We start from the raw sequence: 14,519 nt of genomic DNA on the forward strand, positions 1-14,519 counted from the left end.
AACTGTATCGCGTGGAGCTATGTCTACTGAGGTGGGTAATCTGGTAATACATCATAAATGCGTGTGTGTTTATGTCGAATTGCCGTAAAGCAATTTGTGTTTCGCGCTCGTTCTCGTTCTCGCTTTCGCTTCTCACGAGACTTCCAATTTCTATCTTGCCGGGACGGTAGTGAACAAGTTGCAAGGTTGGTTTTCCGCCTGGGAACGCTGGGGGGAGCGGGGAAAGTCACCAATATCACCAGAACAGGTTGTTTAACCATCCAAATGATTTCTAGACAGTTTTATTAAGTTAAAAAAGCTACCAAGTTCTCCTTTAATGCAGTTATTAGAGAGAGAGAGAGAGAGAGAGAGAGAGAGAGAGAGAGAGAGATTAAGTGTGTGAATTGCGTCAGTCTCTCAACAGTGTTCTGCACCAGCGTCTATAATAGCGAAACTACTTTTATCTGCATTGCACCTCGCTAGTGAGAAACGTCATGTAGCTTTTAAGTTGCTAAACTGTTTTACTGATAAAGTCGTCAGAGCAGCGCTGCTGACAACACGTTTCTGTGCGAGTGTGTGTCTGTAGCCTACTGTATTATGTGTGCGCGCTTGAGTGGGAGAGACAACGAGGAAGAGATATAGTAACATAGTGTCGCCCCAGATCCGGCTCACATCTGGTAGGCCTACACGTGGATTCCACACGACCCAGATGTGGGACGGATCTGGGCCAACACTGTTGCTGTCTGGGATGTGCTTTTCCATAGTAATAATTGTAAAATACACAATAAAACGTAATTTTGTGGCAAAAAAAAAGTCATTTTTATCCTATTGTTTACTATATTTATTTGCTCAGTCAGTGTTGTGTGGCAAAGTTTAAGCATAGTATACACTCACTAAACGAGAGAGAGAGAGAGAGAGAGAGAGAGAGAGAGAGAGAGATTTAATTCAGAGAATTTACTGTTCTTTTTTTTCATGGGAAAGTTATTGAACAGAATCAGCTATCATTAAAAAAAAGGAAAGAAAGGAACTCCCCTTACATATGCAACTGCTGACGCCACTGGATGAATACCCTTAAAAAGAGCCCCTAGAGAGGCATGGTTCCTTTTACATAGTGTCACATGTAGAACATAAAGAGATGAGAGTCTTGTTTCATGTCTTGGGGGAAAATATACATACCCACATCAAAAGATTTGTGGTAAATACTCTTGCTACATTGTGCACTGCATCAACTAAAAGCCCCGTTCCCATAACTCAAATACCCATTTTCACACGTAGCACAGCATGTTGTAAGCTTTGGCTTTTTTTATTTGAAGGCGTGCGGGTTTTGAAGTTGGCCCTCTACAACAACAAAAAACCTTGCTGTCAGTGTGAAGGTGTAACAGTAGTAGCAGATGTTGACACCATAAGAAAAGCGTTTGCCCGCTGAGGTTTGGTTCATGTTATAAGATACGCCTCGGTTATAAAAAAGCAAATAGATACATGCACGAGGGAATTCCCCGAGAGCCTGATCAATTACAGATGTGTAAATCCCCACTCCATGTCCTCCGCACAATATATCCTCACACTGCTCTGGGAAGCAGCTGGCAGCTTTGCACTTTCACCAATGACAGTTAAACTCTTGATCAAATCAAAAGTCCTGTTTCTGCAATGTTATTGTTTTGGTGAAGCGCCTCAGCAGCCTTGTATGCTTTTCTGGGATACGCATTATCACACACCTGTGCCAGACGTGACAGGGAAAGTTCAGGGGATTTTAGAGAAGAGGAACTGTAACTATTTAAGGGAAGCTGGTGAAAATTTAAAAAGAGTGAATGTTATTCGAGATTCGGTGTGTTCCTCACATTCACAGACTTACTAAATACACCTCGCTGATAAGGGTTTGTACGCCATATTTTCAACATATGATTTTGTTTTGTTATTTGCAGGATGAGCAGTAGATATTGCAGTGTTATATTGAGAAGTGTGGAGTGGTTCTTGACCTCACATGTATTTTTGGCTCAATCCATGCACAAAATAATGACTTCATGTTGACTGTGTGAGGGGAATTTTGAGATATCCATGATTCACTGGCAGTGGCTTCATCCACATCCAGTAGGCTACATGTCAAGACGCATGTCCACTCGGTAATGTTTTTTTTTTTTTTTCTTGACTCCACCAAAGCATGACATCATTTGTCATATTTCATAGGTGAAATTCAAGATCACGTAATAGAGCAAAGACAGTAACAGTGTTTCGGTGGCCTGGCAGAAACAAAGAGAATCAAAGAGGAGGTTCAGATTTCAAGCCTATATTGTAAAAAAAAAAAAAAAAACTTTGGTTTTGTCTGACAAACTCTATTTTAAAGGTTGATTGAACTACTGAATGTAAAGCTCTAAATCTAAAGCAAATGTATGTAAAATTGTAATCATCAATGTAAAATTGATGATTATGATTATGATTTCTTCCATCCCAGCACAGCCAAAATTGATGTCCGGCTTAGGAAAATTTACATCTTTAACATTTAATCAGATATTATAAAAAAAAATAATTGTAGACATATTGCGTATGTGCTTGGAGTCAATTGTTTTATTTGTGATAACGCAATGAAATTTTTGGCCGGGCTGTCATACAATGAAATTATGAACACATACAAAAATGATGAAACCAATGAAAGTGAGTTCATTGGTTCACTGGTGAGTTCATTGGTTCAGTCTTTTCAAGACAAAATGAAATATTGATAACTGATTATGTTGTAGTCAATGCATGCTTTTTTCTGTGAGATTTTGTTTTTAAATGCATTTTTTGTATAGTAAAAGAAAACCTGTATTTTGCTTTTTTATAATATAGCCTATATATATATATATATATATATATATATATATATATATATATATATATATATATATATATATATATATATTCAGCCAAGCCATGTAATATATATATATAATATATATATTACATGGCTTGGCTGAATTCCAATGTAGAATGCGGTCTGTTATTTCTTGATTTTGATAACAGACCGCCGCGAACTATAACAGACCGTTGCCATGCAAAACAGCGCGTTGCTATGGACGCGGAACGGACTATTTTCTTTGGCGGAAGTAATACAATCGTTTTTAAAACAATAAACGCCTTTTTAAATCAATAATTTGTGTCAAATTAATTATTTATATTTTAGGTAGCCATGTAATGAGCGGGATAATGTATAGAGAGAGGCGGTCGTTATAGCGAATAGCAAGCCCTTCGGGCTGTCAAGAACTGTCGTTCAGCCTGTCGGGCTTGTTATTCGCTATAACGGCCGCCTCTCTATACATTATATATAAATATATAAATAAATATATATATATATATATATATATATATATATATATATATATATATATATATATATATATATATATATATATATATATATATATATATATATATATAATTTTTTTTTTTTTTTATATATATATATATATATATATATATATATATATATATATATATATATTTTGATGGTTGAATTAGACTTAATAGTAGTGTCATTAAAAACAAGCATCCCATCCAGACATCATTTGGCCATGTGCTGTACACCACTTAATTTGATGTATAGAAGTAATTCTATATAACATTTTCAGTTTGATACAATTAAGTTATGCAAGCTAAGAAAACATATTAGCCTATGTAATATCAGTGTTGGTATTAGCCTAAAATACAAACTGATTCAATTTGAATTTACAAGAAAAACAAACATTAATTCACAGAACATATTATTTTGTGTTTGAAGAAAGCTGGCAGACCACCATTATTTTTTAAAGGGATAGTTCACCCCAAAACTAATATTCTGACATAATTCTTCTCAAGTTGTTCCAAACCTGTATGGGTTTCTTTCTTCTGTTGAACACAAAAGAAGATATTTTGAAGAATGTTTGGTAACCAGACAGTTTCTGGTCACCACTGACTTCCATAGTAATTTTTTTTTTTTTCCTTATATGGAAGTCAATGGGGATGCAACTGTTTGTTTACACAAACACACACACACACACACACACACACGATTCATCCACCATTAGGATTATTTTGCATAGGTTGCAGGCAATATTGTTGCAAAAAAAAATTAAAAAATGCTGCAACAGAAGTGACTTCATTCACTCTTTCATTACAGAGTATTCAAATGGGAAGTGGTCACAGGGACTTTTCTTTTAGAAGATGTCAAGTTTGATTGTTAAAAATGTCACTGACCTTCAATGAATACATTTTCACGCTCAATATATATTTATAGTAATTTTCCATTAGTTGCTTTATTTTGGCCAGTGACCGTTATGAGTGTTCTGGTTTTTACCAGCCTCCAGATTCACACATTACACAACTCTATCTGCAGTGGTACCTGTGAGAGAGCAGGAAACAGCTCTGACACACTCCCACAGTTTAACGTTTAACGAAGATGAATTGGATCACAAAGGGATTTCAGTGTGGTGGGTGTTATAGAAATGGCCGTTTCTCACCACTTTTTGCACTTCAGGTACTTTTGTTATTTCAAATGGTTTGTTTTCTTTCCTCATTTTACCTCTCTGTGAGGTTTAACAACACCACACTACAACTGGACTGAAATAAATAAATATATGAAAAGACATACAGTAAAATGTATTGTGCACATCTTTTTGCCTCTTCTCCTTACCTTAAAGCATGTGATTTAACTGCATGGACTAATCTATGCTTCTAAGAATCAAATACCAAAGCATAAAGGAAGTGAGATGAGATAGGTTTGAACCATTTTCTCTGAAACAGAACATGCTAAGAGATGAGATAAATTCACAACCGTGTGGTCAGTAACATCTGAAACGCCAAGTCAGAACAGCCAAACATGTAACTCAGAGTTTTGGGGTCAAGAACATTTCGCCCTAAAATTCATACATTTTATCCTTTGAAAGGATGGGCTGAGAAACCTAGATTTTAAACATGCATTTAAGATATAAAAGTTTGTTTTCATTAACTTTGAGGTATAGATATTTGATGAGATTATCAAGGATCCAAAGGTTTCCTTTTAAAATGTTTGGCTACTTCTGAGAAAGTGTATGTGAAAAACAGCCACAAATTATATATAGCAACCAGTGTCTATGAAGTTAGTTAAGGTTAGGGTTTTAGAGGTTAAAAGTTTTATAGAGGGGCATTTTATGTTTTTGTAAAGCCTTTAGAGTGCTGGAAAACCGTATTTTGTGGTTATAATTAATAAGGTGAATTGCAAGACACAGCATGGTCAGGTGAACAATTTAGCAAACTTTTAAAAAGAGTATACTTTTAAGGAATATACTGAAAGGATTAGTTCACCCCCAAAAAATGAAACTTCTGTCATCATTTACTCTCCCTAAAGTTGTTCCAAAAATTTATGAATTTCTTTCTTCTGCTGAACACAAAAGAAGATATGTTGATGAATATCAAAACAAACAGTTGATGGACCCCATTGACTAGTATTGGGGAAAAAAATACTGGAAATTAATGGCCGTCAACTGTTTGGTTTGACATTCTTCAAAATATCTTCTTTTTTTAATTCTTGGGTCAATTGTAGTGTTTTTTTTTTTAACCCTAAATTGCATGTTAATTGCCGTTTAATGAAAATGTATTATAGGTTAAATTTATAAAAAATGCAGTTAGTTGAACATAAAGGGATAGTTCACCCAAAATGTTTAATTCTGTCATTAATTACTCTCATGTTGTTCCAAACCCACGATTTTCGTTCATCTTCGGAATACAAATATAGTCCAACATTTCTGGAGAGACACGATCGCTTTATGGTCGGTTGAGCTTCTGTTTGTTCGCTGATCAATGCTTATATGTGAATAAAAGCCTAAATTCAATATTTTTTTCATAAACGAGATCTAGTCTCTCCAGAAAATGTGGACTAAACCGCTTAGGCTAATTCATATGGATTAGTTTTACGATCTCGAACTTTTTGAAGCGTCAAGCGTCAGTAGGCTGTCAGAGGAGAGATTGAAAGCTCTCAGATGTCATCAAAAATATCTTAATTTGTGTTCCTAAAATGACTAAAAGTCGTACGGGTTTGGAACGACATGAGGGGAGTACGTAATGAGAGAATTTTCATTTTGGGGTGAATCATCGTGCTTGTTCACTTTTGACAGGAGAGGACCCACTATAGAAAACAATACAGATTTTTCTAAAAAAAAAAAAAAAAAAAAAAAAAAAAAAACCGGTATGACTGGAATCTAATGTCAGTATACATTAATTAATGTTTTTAAAAAATATTGTTTTATTTCTTTTCTTTTTTCTTTTCTTTTTTTAAATTGTATTTGGGTCAGTGTAAAGTTTAATATAAAACAGAGAAAACTAATACATTATACAACATTAATTTGTGTTAAAAACTGTAAAATTATCAATAATAATCATTATAATAATAATAATAATAAAATGACTGTGCACCTTTGCGTTCGATGTTGACCCGGAAAAACAATCTGTGCACACTGCTTCCGGGTCATTCGTTCTGCATGTTGCTATTCTGTGTAGCCTGCAACACTTTTGCAATTTTACGTTAGATAAACTTCTTATAAACATGTCCCGGGGTTCTAGCGCGGGGTTTGACCGTCACATCACTATCTTTTCTCCGGAAGGAAGACTTTACCAAGTAGGTGAGTACGAAAGACTTTATTTGACTTGAAAAACAGCTAGTAAGTGCACAGTCATGTCGCTACAGTTCAGCTCATTCACTCACTCACTCTTACAGCAGCGGCTTATTATGAAATGCTATTATTATTATTCTGTCATATAAAACTTCTTTTAGCTGAATGTGTGTTTGTGTGTTTTTTCTTTTCTTTTTATATTAAATCATATTAGTCTAAGTTACTAGCTAGACCGTTAGCTCGAGCGAGTGAGTTAATGATGGAGAATCGGCTCGATGATGTTTTTGAATGTAATAATTTAATTTAACACATTTACAGATATCAATTTAACAGTGTTTTATAAATGTGTGTTAACTGCTCTAATGCAACAGTGATGTGCCTTGACATATCTGTTGGTTAAGGTGTAGGTTATGGCTAATTCTATAAATATTGTGTGTTGTGTACATTTTATTGAACAATTCGTACCAACAACTTATATATTTGTATTAGAACAGTAGGATCAGGTGCATTAAAAAGAAAAATAATAAATTAAATAACAAATAAAATAAATGCATTTAAATCTCTAGGTCTTTTCTTGTAAATCATATTCTTCTATTAATACCAAAAGTTGTATTGCATTTGTATTTTTCAACACGTTAAGGGCTTTTGTATAAATAAGAGGCTCATTGTGAAATACCCTAAACGTCAAAATACTGTAGTTACTACAGTTATTGTTTTAACTGTTAAAGCGTGATGGAAAAATTGTATATTTATGTGGTTTTTTTTATTTATTTGTTGTAATGCACCAAATTACTCATTCACTTTGCTAGTAAATCACGTGCATCACATATACAACTTAATTAATAACTTAATTTCATTCTTACAGAATATGCATTCAAGGCCATAAACCAGGGCGGTCTGACATCAGTTGCTGTTCGGGGGAAAGACTGTGCTGTAGTCGTCACACAGAAAAAAGTCCCAGTAAGTCTGCTTTCATGTACCGTTTGTCCACCAAAATGGCTTGGCGGGGTGTTATAACCACCCCACAAAGAAACACATTCAAACATCAATTTGAATTGCTTTTAATTCAGTTTGTTTTGACCCGGAATGCCTTTTCTGTGGTGGAAACGTGCAGGACGTTTGGTGGGAAAGGGGACTTTTAATTAATGTTCTTGTGGTGCTTTTCTCTATTTTCCAGGACAAGCTGCTGGACTCTTCCACTGTCACTCATTTATTCAGAATCACAGAGAGCATTGGCTGCGTGATGTCAGGAATGACAGGTACAGATCTCATCATGGTACTTTTCACGATGTCTGCTGGAAGTGATGCGCTCATCATTGCCTTGTGTTTGTGTTCAGCTGACAGCAGGTCTCAGGTGCAGCGAGCTCGCTATGAGGCGGCGAACTGGAAGTACAAGTATGGCTATGAGATTCCAGTAGACATGCTTTGTAAAAGGATCGCTGATATCTCTCAGGTTTATACACAAAACGCAGAGATGAGGCCGCTCGGCTGCTGTAAGTAAACACCTTTTCCTCAGTTATTTACACACACTTATAATGTAGTTTAAATTGCCTCTATTATGCTGTTTTAAAGGTTCCTAATGTTGTTTTGGAGGTCTCCTACTATAGATTTACATTCATCCAAGGACAATAAAACACTTTAATTTTCTCATAATATACATTTGCAGCATCAACTCTTTTCCCACAGTGTCTGAAACGGTTGATAAAGGATTCAGTCTCTCTAAACCCCTCCTTTCTGAGAGCCTACTCTGCTCTGATTGGTCAGATGGCCCAGTCTGTTGTGATTGGTCTACTCTGCTCTGATTGGTCAGATGGCACAATCTGTTGTGATTGGTCTACCAATATTTTTTTTTTAAATCGATTCATATATAAATCGCGATTCTATCTTCTATCGATTTGCTTGCGCTGACGGACGCACAGCCAAAGTACGCGCACAGATGCCGCCTCTCACATGCACGCGATTGCGAATTCAGTTCTCTTTCACAGCTACACACACACAATTATGTCAAAATGCACATCGTGTGGACTGTGGACTATTCAATTCAAACAGAGTCTGTTGTGTCTTATGCAAACGAAAACAATATCCGTGCATTCATTCTTAAAGGGACAGCCAGCCGCATCATAAACTGTTGCCATCCGTTTAATTAATGTTAATAAAAAAACTCACTGCTTTTGACCGAAACACTTTTTTTAATCCTTGTTATGAATCAGTTTATATTTAATTCATACAGTGAAGACTATACAGTATATTTAATTCATACAGTGAAGACTATACAGTATTTTATTTTTACACTTGATTATTCAATTTCGGTAGTATTTCTTACTACGTTTAATAAACCTATGCTACTGTACTTGAAAAACTTAACTGCCTTGCTTTATTACAGAAGACTGTTATGATTGTAGTCAGCTTTAAAGGCATTTGTTTTATAATGCTGGGTTGACTAAAATTAGAAAAACAAAATAAATTTCAAGGTTCACATTTAATTCAGAAGGATTTTTTTTTCTTCTAGACCCATTAAACTGTCTACCGCAGTCAAATAAGAAAAGTTCCACAAAACAGTAAACTACAATCAAAATGCACATATCCAATCAAAATTGAGAATCGATTTGAAATCGAATCGTGACCTCAAGAATCAATTCAAATCGAATTGTGAGCTACCAAAAGATTCCCACTCTTAACAAATACTGTAATTTTCCATAGAAAACAAGAATGGTCCTTTTTGATTTCATGGTGACTTTAACATTGCATGTTGGCTGTTTATGCTCATATTTGTACGCTGCAAAGTTCCTTTAAAGGGGTCATATAATGCCATTTTTGTACAAGCTAATATGATTCTTTAGGGTCTAAATTAAAAGTTTGTAATATACTTTAATTAAAAATTCTCATTAGTATTGTAAGAAAACACTGATTTTACCTGGTCAAAAACAGCTCTGTTTTCAGCACGCCGTTTAAGTGCATGTGTCTTTAAATGATAATGAGCTTTGCTCACCCCGCCCCTCTGTTCTGTGCGTACACCTTTTGTAACACAATAACCATTACGCGTTGTTCATTATAAACGTGGGATTATGAATTATATTGAGAATGAGTGTAAAAATAGCTGCATTCATCATGAAGCGTGCAAGCGATTTGCAAAGATTAATATAAAGATTAATATAAAGCTTAATAAAACGTTACACTCACTTCTTCTGGAGGTGCAGCAGGAACACGAAGTTGGTACCGATCCTTTTTTCAGGAGCAGCTTTTAGCAAAACCAGCTTTATACTGACTTTGTTTGTAAAGCAGTCTGGTGAAATGATTCGCGCAAACATGAAAGCATTGACGTTGATCGTGGGGAATGTTCCCTTCGAAAACAAACTCAGCCACTGCGTCTTCAGCGGTTCGGATTTAAGAACATCAATATGACTGCTGTGTTCGTTAATACACCCAAGAACAGAACACCACAATCGCTTAGACGCCATTCTGCTCAGTGCTCCAGCTATCAACAATGATGCGCCGGTCCGCGCAGGCTATGACTGACAGCTCGCTCATGGCTGTGTTGAAACGCTACTGTCAATCAACAATCGTGGGAGGGGCGTCGATTTTGTGACGTCACAATATCGAACAGCTTGATTTGAGATGGGAGGAAACATAAAAGAAGATAAACAAAAAACACTGGATGGATTTTTAGCATTTTATGATGGTTGTGTACAGGCACTGCCAACACACATTTCAGTACAATCAACTTGTAAAAGTGCATGTACCATTATATGACCCCTTTAAGTTTTGTGTATTGTTTTTTTGTTCCAGGCATGATTGTGATTGGTCTGGATGAAGAGCTGGGGCCGCAGGTGTACAAGTGTGACCCTGCAGGTTATTACTGTGGGTTCAAGGCCACAGCAGCAGGAGTCAAGCAGACAGAGGCTACGAGCTTCCTGGAGAAAAAAGTCAAGAAGAAACTCGATTGGACCTTTGCGCAGACAGTTGAGGTACATCAGAACAGGCTACAATTCAAGAAGACTTTTCTATACAGCTTTAGCAGAATTGATTCTAGCTGCTAACATTGCCCACACCAGCTTATCATTTAATTTTAGCAGTATGCTGCAGGTAAAAATGTTATTTTTGTGCTTTTAACATCAGGTTACAACAAATTTGAACCTTATTTTTCATTGCGGAAGTAAGCTATTTTCTGTGAATGTGCCGAGACTTCCGATCCATTTGCCGCTATAGTGAAATAACGGGAAGATTAACTAAATGCAGTAAATGGCCAAATAATTCGCGCTGAAAACCATTGTTTATAATTATTATGATACTAAATTAAAATAATATAACAAGTCAATATTGCACAAGTTTTGCAATATCAAGCACCATAACTTATTTTCAGCTAAAATAACGAAGTGGATGAGACCGGAAGCCTCGACACAATCAAGTTGATTTTTTTATTTTATCTATTAATGTCAGTGCATTAGATGACAAACCAAGTAGTATTGGAAAGCCAATGGGGCTAAAAGTGAACTTTTTCACTTTTTTTGTAATTACAGTGCTATGCATAAGTTTAGACACCCATACTAAAGTTGACTAAAAAGAGGAATAAAAAATCATCTTTTGGAAACTGAACTTAATGCCTTAATTTAAAAAATTAGGAAAAATTCAACCTTTAAGGACACCAATTTTCTTTATGAATGAATAATGTATCGTAAATAAATAAATATTCTTCCTTAAAATACAGGGTGCATAAGTTTGGACACCCCATGTTAAATTCCCAGATTGTTAGCCTTCACCATATCTAGAGATTGGCATGGTTTTATTTCAGTTAGCCTAATAGCTAGTTTGATTTGCATTGAGAGATGATCTTATGGAAAGTACTCCATGCCAATCTCTAGGTATGGTGAAGGCTATGTGATGATGTGGGGCTATTTTAATTCCAAAGGCCAAGGAAACTTTATCAGGATGCATAGTATCCTGGATCCATGAAGTAACTGGCCTTTAAAAATAAAAATCTGCCTGCCTCTATGGGAATTTAACATAGGGGTGTCCAAACTTATGCACCCTGTATTTTAAGGAAGAACATTTATTTATTTACGGTACATTATTCATTCACAAAGAAAATTGGTGTCCTTAAAGGTTGGATTTTTCCTCATTTTTTAAATTAAGGCATTAAGTTCAATTTCCAAAAGATGATTTTTTATTCCTCTTTTTAGTCAACTTTAGCATGGGTGTCTAAACTTATGCATAGCACTGTACATTTAACCATCTGGTCCCACAGTGGTTTTTAGTCTCTTGTCTCTATAGCACAATTTCTTTGGAATGGAAATATCAACTTCCTCTAAACTTGCTTTGCTCAATAATGTAGTTAAAGATATTACCGAATGGTTTGGTTATATATGCTTGCTTCCTGATTTATTACACAATTTATTTGTAAATAGGGGAATAATGGTAATTTTTTGTACTTTGAAATTTATGAAAAAAAGGAAAGGTTATATCAACAATCTGCTCTTTAAAAAATGAAATACAATTAAAATGTATATTTAAATAAAGTATGCTGTACTGTTATGCATCTTATATACATCCTAAAGCAAAAAAACGTTTTGTAGTACACTACCAGTCAAAAGTTTTGGATTAGTAAGATTTTTATTAAAATAAGTCTCTTCTGCTCACCCAGGCTGCATTTACTTGATTAAAAATACACAATAAAACTTAATATTGTGAAATATTATTACAATTTAAAAAAGTGGTTTTCTATGAAAATATGGTAGTAAACTGTACTGCACTGTTATTCCTGTGATGCAAAGCTGAATTTTCAGCATCATTACTCCAGTCTTCAGTGTCACATGATTCTTCAGAAATCATTCTAACATGATGATTTGATGCTCAAGAAACATTTCTCATTATTATCAATGTTGAAAACAGTTATTTACATTTTTATTTCAGGATACTACCCTTCAAAAGTTTGGGGTCCGTACGAATTTTTATTTTACTTTTTTGGGGGAAGATCCTTCAATCAAGGATGAATTTGATCAAAAGTGACAGTAAAGACATTTATAATGTTACAAAAGATTCTATTTCAAATAAATGCTGTTCTTTAGAACTTTCTATTCATCAAAGAATCCTGAAAAAAATGGTACACAACTGTTTTCAACATTGATAATAATAATGAATGTTTTTTGAGCATCAAATTAGAATGATTTCTGAAGGATCATGTGACACTGAAGACTGGAGTAATGCTGAAAGTTTAAGTTATATTTTTAAATATATTAAAATAGAAAACAGTTATTTTAAATCAAACGTTTCCATCCACAGACGGCGGTCACATGTTTATCAACTGTGCTGGCAATCGATTTCAAGCCTTCTGAGTTGGAGGTAGGCGTCGTCACAGCAGAGGATCCGAAATTCAGGTGGGTGCAGGAAGAACCGTGTTCTTTTACACTGAGAGAGTCTCTGTTCTACAGGAAATCAATTCTAGAAAGGCAGTTGTTCGCTTCAGTACTGATATTCGTCAAGTGATGCAACATGCCTCGTATATGTCTGATGCATATTTTTCTCTTGATGAAGAATATTTTTGGTGGTTGTGGCACCTAAAAGGACTTGCTCTCTTTCAGGATTCTGTCAGAGTCAGAATTGGACACTCATTTGGTCTGTCTGTCTGAGAGGGACTGAGATCTCCAGGCTGCTGCTTGCTGTTCAAGATACGTAGGATCCCATTCAGATCTTTTGTTCTTATGTAAATTCCCCGTTCCATTAAACACATTTTGAGAAAAATATTTGTAAGCTTCCTTTCTCTTTTTCTTCTGGTGTATCTGAGTGTTTAGCTAGGGGAATCCCCGACATGCACATCTTTCATTTTCGCTGCATCCAGTGTTTTCCCAGGCTGATTTTCTCGCTTCGTGGAATTATTTGTGAACTTTGAGCGTCTTAAGTGTGCTATAAGTCGCTTAGGGCTGACTGAAGAAGATGACGCAAGGAAAGTCAAACACGTGCTTTAGAGTTTATTCACACTCCTGATCATCTGATTCGCTTCAACTTTGCAATGTGACTGGAAGTTTGAACAAATTTGAGGTTTTTTGGTAATTTCCCGTAGAATTCCCACAGTAAATCTGGTCCACAAATACATGCTTGAAAAAAGGAAGATTAGAAAATGTGTTAAAGGTATCATGAAGCTTTTAAAGCATTCATTAATCCTGGTTAATGTTAAATTCTACATGTACTAATATATTTTGAACATTTGAAATCATAAATTATAAATAAAAATTAACAATATTTAATGTATTATTAACAAACAGGAATGAACAATATATTTATATTAATTAATATTAATATATATATATATATATATATATATAAATTAGCATTAACCTATGAATTGTTGTGCATTGTTAGTTCATGAAACTATATATATATAAGTGTCACATGACCTTTTATATATATATATATATATATATATATATATATATATATATATATATATTAGGGTCATGTGACACTGAAGACTGCTGAAAATCCAGATCCTGTGTTGCAATCAAGTGAATAAACGACATTTTAAAATTATAGTTTTAAGTTGTAATATTTCTAAATATTACTGTTTTTACTGTATTTTTAATTAACCAATTGCAGCCTTAGAGCTTAAGAGACATAATTCAAAAATGAATAGGAATTTACTATGTGACAGTGTTGTGGATGATTATGATGTCATATTGAAATCTTTCCAAATGATTTTAATAGCTCCTGTGATACTCATTCACTCATCAGGAGAACAAAGCAACGGAATCTCCCTTAAAATCTAAATCCCTGGCGTATCCGTCTCCAGAAACATGATTAATGCCTAAATAAATAGAAAGCTATGACTCTGAATTAGGTGGCTGTCTGAGTAATCCATAAATTACACAGTTTTATGGATGATCTGTTCATTTAGTCACATAATGAAATCCTGGTGTGGAATACGTAATGATTCTGAGCATCGCACCTTTAGCG

General features: G+C 34.9%; 1 protein-coding gene across 1 annotated transcript; it reads left to right on the forward strand.

The window, feature by feature from the left end:
• Positions 1 to 6,390: 6,390 nt before the first annotated feature.
• Positions 6,391 to 13,322, forward strand: psma6b (proteasome 20S subunit alpha 6b). The gene is made up of 7 exons (XM_081378586.1): positions 6,391 to 6,584; positions 7,441 to 7,535; positions 7,753 to 7,834; positions 7,913 to 8,068; positions 10,362 to 10,540; positions 12,852 to 12,946; positions 13,151 to 13,322. Exons 1-7 carry the CDS (start codon positions 6,509 to 6,511, stop codon positions 13,206 to 13,208), a joined length of 741 nt encoding a protein of 246 aa, XP_081234712.1. The 5' UTR covers positions 6,391 to 6,508; the 3' UTR covers positions 13,209 to 13,322.
• The last annotated feature ends 1,197 nt before the right edge of the window (positions 13,323 to 14,519 follow it).

The sequence above is a fragment of the Scardinius erythrophthalmus genome (assembly GCF_964197995.2).
Source record: "Scardinius erythrophthalmus genome assembly, chromosome: 11".
NCBI classification, from domain to species: domain Eukaryota; kingdom Metazoa; phylum Chordata; class Actinopteri; order Cypriniformes; family Leuciscidae; genus Scardinius; species Scardinius erythrophthalmus.

Coding starts and splice junctions, on each gene's coding strand:
- psma6b (XM_081378586.1), top strand. CDS start 6,509: ATGTCCCGGGGTTCTAGCGCGGGGTTTGACCGTCACATCACTATCTTT. Junction 7,835..7,912: donor CGTGATGTCAGGAATGACAG/GTACAGATCTCA, acceptor GTTTGTGTTCAG/CTGACAGCAGGTCTCAGGTG. Junction 10,541..12,851: donor CCTTTGCGCAGACAGTTGAG/GTACATCAGAAC, acceptor TTCCATCCACAG/ACGGCGGTCACATGTTTATC.